At 37.3% G+C, this 6,010-nt stretch overlaps 1 protein-coding gene across 1 annotated transcript; it reads right to left on the bottom strand.

Moving 5' to 3' along the window:
• Positions 1-457: 457 nt before the first annotated feature.
• On the bottom strand, positions 458-1,405 carry LOC118575409 (olfactory receptor 5V1-like). The gene has a single exon (XM_036175984.1). It carries the CDS (start codon positions 1,403-1,405, stop codon positions 458-460), a length of 948 nt encoding a protein of 315 aa, XP_036031877.1.
• Between the last annotated feature and the right edge of the window lie 4,605 nt (positions 1,406-6,010).

Raw genomic sequence — 6,010 nt, 5'->3', positions numbered from 1 at the left:
ACACCTTCTTAGAGACAATGTGAACACTAAGCATGCATATGGTATGCTTATGTACAAGCAGGCAAGGCTCTCATGCCCATAAATAAAATTTTTTTAAAATAACATAAAAAGTAGAATAATGAAGATCTGTAACTACATAGATAAATGTAGATTAGAAACAAAAAGAAACATAATATAAATATATGTAAGTTTAATTGTAGGCATGTATGTGGATACAGATATTGATACAGATAAGACAGAAATAGAAATAGTTACTTCAGATAAACTATCAACTCTATTTAGTCATAAATACTTTTACTTTTCAATTATTAATTTTATTTCAAGTGGATATAGAGGTGTGCATAATATCTGATTTTATATATTTGGTTGTATTCAATTCCATTCTGTGAAAACATTGTTTTATTATTTTGCTTGTTTCTATAAATTCATTCCAAGGAGAGTCTGAGAAATTCTTACATCATGCGTTCTGTGAACATATCCTAAGTTGCAAAACATTTCTGAGTGCTCCTTTCACTTCTGTGTTTCTCAAGCTGTAGATAATAGGGTTTAACATGGGAGTAATAACTGCATACAGCATTGAGATGAGTCTGTCCCTAGCAAGAGAGTGTTGACTGGAGGAGGGGCGGATATAGGTGAATATTGTTGTGCCATAGAACAAGAAGACTACAAGAAGATGGGAAGCACATGTGGAGAAAGATTTGCACTTCCCTTCCACTGATTGGATCTTTAGGATGGTGGAGACAATGTATATGTAAGAAATCAAAGTAATAAGAAAAGCACCAACACCAAAAATACCTCCTACCACTAAAACAAGCATTTCTGCCACATAGGTGGATGAGCAGGACAAGGCCACCACAGGTGGGATATCACAGTAGTACTGGTTAACTCGGTTGGACCTGCAGAAAGACAGGCTAAAGGTTGCCATTGTGTGGAGAAAGGAGTTGAGAAACCCAGCTGCCCAGGTCCCAGACAACAGCTGCACACAGCGAACCTTGGTCATGATGAGAGAGTAACGCAGAGGGAAGCAGATGGCCACATACCGGTCATAAGCCATCACAGCCAGCAAGAAAACTTCAGTCCCAGCTAGGGCCACCAGGAAATAGAGCTGCAAGGCACACCCAACAAAGGAAATGCTGTGATCCTCAGTCAAGAGATTCTTGAGCATCTTGGGAACAGTAGCTGATGGGCAGAATATGTCTAGCAGGGACAGATTTGCCAACAGGTAATACATGGGAGTTTGAAGCTTTCTCTCAGTCACTATGGCCAAGAGGATGGCCCCGTTTCCCAGCAAAATGATCTGATAGATGATGACAAAGGCCAAGAAGAGGGGGTAACGCACCTCAGGGAGGTCAGAGAGCCCTATGAGGATGAACTGAGTCACTGTGGTAAGATTGTAGACATCCATCTTCTCTCTCTGAAAGGGTGTTTCTAAGGGAAATGAAAGAAAATAAGCTGCATTAGGGTGGCAAGGCAGGGAAATCTAATACAACAGAAATATAAGGCTAATGTTGTTTTATGTTCATTCTACTTCAATTACAGATTTGAGTTCTTGGAACTTCTGCCCAAAAATTTTGTGTAGTCATGCTATTTTTGAAATACTCATCTTCTGCTCCTTGTCTTTACAGAGTCCCCTGAGATACTAATAAGTCTTAATTTAGGTTTAGTTTTATGTACTCCTTCAAACTAAATTAATATAACATAGTTAAGTGTGTCATGTGCCCATTCTTTTATTTTATAATTTTATAATTTATTTCCTTTATTTTATAATTATCATTATATAATATATATATATGTGTGTGTGTGTGTGTGTGTGTGTGTTCCCTGATATATAACTTTAATTAAATAGTAGGAGTTACAAGAGTTATAGAAAATCAAGTCCTTCATAAAGAATGTATACGAATGACATTTTATGTCCTCAAACCAAGTATCTCAACCTGAAGGAATAAATATGACAATGTTCCTGTGACTTTAAAACCATATATTTAAAATACAAATATTAGTGTTTAACTTAATTGGATGCATGATAAGAATGTTAAGTGGCTGTCTGGAAAAATCTAACCAATTTTTCATGGAAATTAATTTTGGCCATTTTGAAAACATTTTTTTCTTTACCATCACATATTAGGAAATTCACATAGAAAATCTGGAGACATTACAGACACCAAGCATAATACGAATCTTTAAAAAGTCTTATTAATATAAAAAAGTGCTGAGCCAGATATTGGGGTGAAAGCTGAAAGATCAGTGAAGCAGAATAAGCCACAGCCAACTTCACCTCACCAACTCCTCAGCTGATCCTGTTTCCACAAATCCTCACACTGAAAGCCTCTCTGAGTCCTCACTCCTGAGGGTCTCAATTGAACTTCTGCTTAGTTCCTGTCCCCTCACACTTTATATACCATTCTCTACCTAGCCATGTCACTTCCTGGGATTAAAGGCATGTGTGCTTTCCAAGCAAAGGCATGCAATCACAAATGCTGGGATTAATGTAATGTGCCACTACTGCCTGACTCTGTTACCAGTGTGGCAGTGAACTCACAGAGATCCAGACAAATCTCTGCCTCCCAAGTGATAGGATTAAGGGTGTGTGCCTCCACTGCCTGGCCTCTATGTCTAATTTAGTGGCTGTCCCTGTCCTCTGATCCCCAGATAACTTTTTTTTTTGGGGGCGGGGGAGAGTTCGAGGCAGGGTTTCTCTGTGTAGCTTTGTACCTTTCCTGCATCTCGCTCTGTAGACCAGGCTGGCCTCGCACTCACAAAGACCTGCCTGGCTCTGCCTCTCAAGTGCTGAGATTAAAGGCATGTGCCACCACCACCCAGCTCCAGATAACATTTATTGGGGTTCGCAATATAACACCACAACCAAGGAAACCAGAGAGACGTAAGAACATACTATAAAAATCTGTACGCCACAAAATTGGAAAATCTAAAAGAAATGGATACGTTTATTGACAGATACCACTTACTAAAGTTAAATCAAGATCACATAAGCAATGCAAACACACATATTAGCCCTACTGAGGAAATAAAACAGTAATTAAAAGTCTCCCAAACTTGCCTTGATCCTGGAGGACACGGGAATGGAGGGGAGGGGCTGGGGGGAAGGGGGGCGGGAGGGGGAGGACAGGGGAACCCATGGCTGATGTATAAAATTTAAAACACATAATAATAAAGAAAAAAGTCTCCCAAGCTAAAAAAACTCAGGGAGAAATGGTTTTAGTGCAGAATTCTACCAGACTTTCAAGGAAGAGTTAATGCCAATACTCCTCAAATTATTCCACAAAATAAAAACAGAAGGATCATGGCCCAATGCATTTTATGAGGTTATGGTTACCCTGTCATAAAAAGCTTCACAAAGAAAGAGAATTACAGACCACTTTCCCTTATGAATATACATGCAAAATTTCTCAATAAAATACTGGCAAACCAAATCTAAGAACACATCAAAAAGATCGTTCATCATAATCATCACATAGAAGCAAGGATAGTTCAAAATATGAAAATCAATAAATGTAATCTACAATAAAAACAAACTAAAAGAAAAGATCTGATCATCTCATTAGACATAGAAAAGGCCATTGACTAAGTCCAGCGCTCCTTCAGAATAAAAGTCCTGGAGAGATTAGGGATTTCAGGGACATACCTAAACATAAGAAAGGCAGTTTTCAGCAATTCCATAGCCAACATCAACTAAATGGAGAGAAATTCAAAGTAGTTTTGTGAAAATAAAGAAGACAAGGTTGTCCACTCTCTCCATACATGTCAATATATTACTTGGAGTCTTGGCTACAGCAATAAGACAACTTAAGGACTTAAGTTTTGTGTAGGCAGATAAATATGGATCTATTTGCATTCTTCTATATTCAGACATCCAATTAAACCATTTGTTGAAGATGCTTTCCTTTTTCCATGGTTTATTTCTCGTTTCTTCATGAAAAATCAGGTATCCTTGGGTGTGTGGGTTTATGTCTGAGTATTTGATTCAATTCTTTTGCTCAGCATTCCTGGTTTTATGCTAATACTATGCAGATTTTGTTACTGTACCTCTGTAGTATAGTCCACTCTCTCCACATATATTTAATATAGAACCTGAAGTTCTACCTAAAGCAATAAGCCAACTGAAGTAGATCAAGGGGATACAAATTGGAAAGGAAAAAGTCAAAGTATTGTTATTTGCAGATGATATGATAGTAAACATAAGTGATTCAAAAATTCTTCCAAGGAACCCTTACAATTGATAAATACCTTCCATAATGTGGTTGTATACAAGATTAACTCAAAAAAGTCAGTAGCCCTCCTACATACAAATGGCAAATGGACATAGAAAAAAATCAGGAAAATAAAACCCTTCACAATAGCTACAAACAACATAAAATATTTTGGAAGTAACCCTAACCAAGCAAGTGAAAGACTTGTATGATAAGAATTTCAAGTCTTTGAAGAAATTGAAGATAACAAATGGAAAGATATCCCATGCTCAAGTACTGGTAGAATTAACATAGTAAAAATGATCATCCTACCAAAAGAAATCTACAGATTCATTGCAATTCCCATTAAAATTCCATTCCAACACAATTCTTCACAGTTCTTGGAAGGACAATTCTCAGCTTGACATGGAAAAACAAAAAACCCAGGATAGCTAAAACAAATTTGAACAATAAAACAACTGCTGGATGTCTCACAATTCCTGATTTCAAGTTGTACTACAAAGCTATAGTAATAAAAAACAGTATGGTTTTGGCATAAGAACAGACATGTTGTTCAATGGAATCCAAATGAAGACCCAGCTATAAATCCATACTTATGGACACCTGATTTTTTTTACAAAGAAACCAGAATGACACCATGGAAAAAAGAAAGCATCTTCAAGCAACCATGCATATCTAACTCGATGTTGGCATGTGGAAGAATGCAAATCGAACAATACCTATCAGCCTGCACAAAACTCAAGTCCAAGTGGATCAAAGACCTCAACATAACATGGAACCTGATAGCAGAAAAAGTGGGAAATAGCCTTGAAAGTTGAGAACAGCCTAGAATTGGCTCAGGTAACAACTTCCTGAATATAACACCAGTGGCACAGGCACTAAGATTGACAATCAATAAATGGGACCTCATGACTATAAGACAAAGGACACTGTCATTCAAGCAAAGTGGCAGCCAACAGAATGGGAAAAGATTTTTACCAACTCTACAGTCTTATAGAGGATTCATATCTAAAATATATAAAGAACTCAAGAAACTAGACATCAACAAACCAAATAATCTAATTCAAAAATGAGACATAGATCTAAACAAAGAATTCTCAATAGAGAAAACTCAAATGGTTGAGAAACACAAAGAAATGTTAGAGTATCCATAGCCATCAGGGAAATGCAAATCAAAATGACTTTGAGATTCCATCTCACATCTGTCAGAATGTCTAAGATGAATAACACAAGTGACAGCTCATGCTGGTGAAGATGTGGAGCAAGGGTAACACTCCTCTATTGCTGGTGGGAGTGCAAACTTGTACAGCCACTATGGAAATCAGTATGCCAGTTCTTCAGAAAAATAGCAAGCAATCTATCTCAAGATCCAGTTATACCACTCGGGCATATACCCAAAGGATGCTTCATCCTAACACAAAGACTTTTGTTCAGCCATGTCCATTGTTGCTCCATTCACAATAGCCAGAAGTTGGAAACAACCTAGATGCCCCTCAACAGAAAAATGGATTTTTAAAATGTGGTATATTTGCACACTCAGTTGTTATAAAACAATAACACCATGAAATTTGCAGGCAAATAGATGTAACTAACATAAATAGTCATCCAGAATGAGGTAATCCAAACCCAGGAATATAAATGTGTTATGTATTTATTTATGTGTCTATATTATCCATTAAATAAATGATAACCAATCCACAAACCATAGTCCCAGAGAGGTTAGACAGAGAGAGAGGGACTGGGGGAAACACATGGGTCTCCCTGGGAAAGGTAAATAGAATATATTTTATGGGTGGAATGGG

This window comes from Onychomys torridus, unplaced genomic scaffold (assembly GCF_903995425.1).
Source record: "Onychomys torridus unplaced genomic scaffold, mOncTor1.1, whole genome shotgun sequence".
NCBI classification, from domain to species: Eukaryota; Metazoa; Chordata; class Mammalia; order Rodentia; family Cricetidae; genus Onychomys; species Onychomys torridus.
This window is presented reverse-complemented; position numbering and strand designations above follow the sequence as displayed.

Bases quoted from the DNA above. Each gene is read 5' to 3' on its own strand.
- LOC118575409 (XM_036175984.1), bottom strand. From the start codon at position 1,405: ATGGATGTCTACAATCTTACCACAGTGACTCAGTTCATCCTCATAGGG.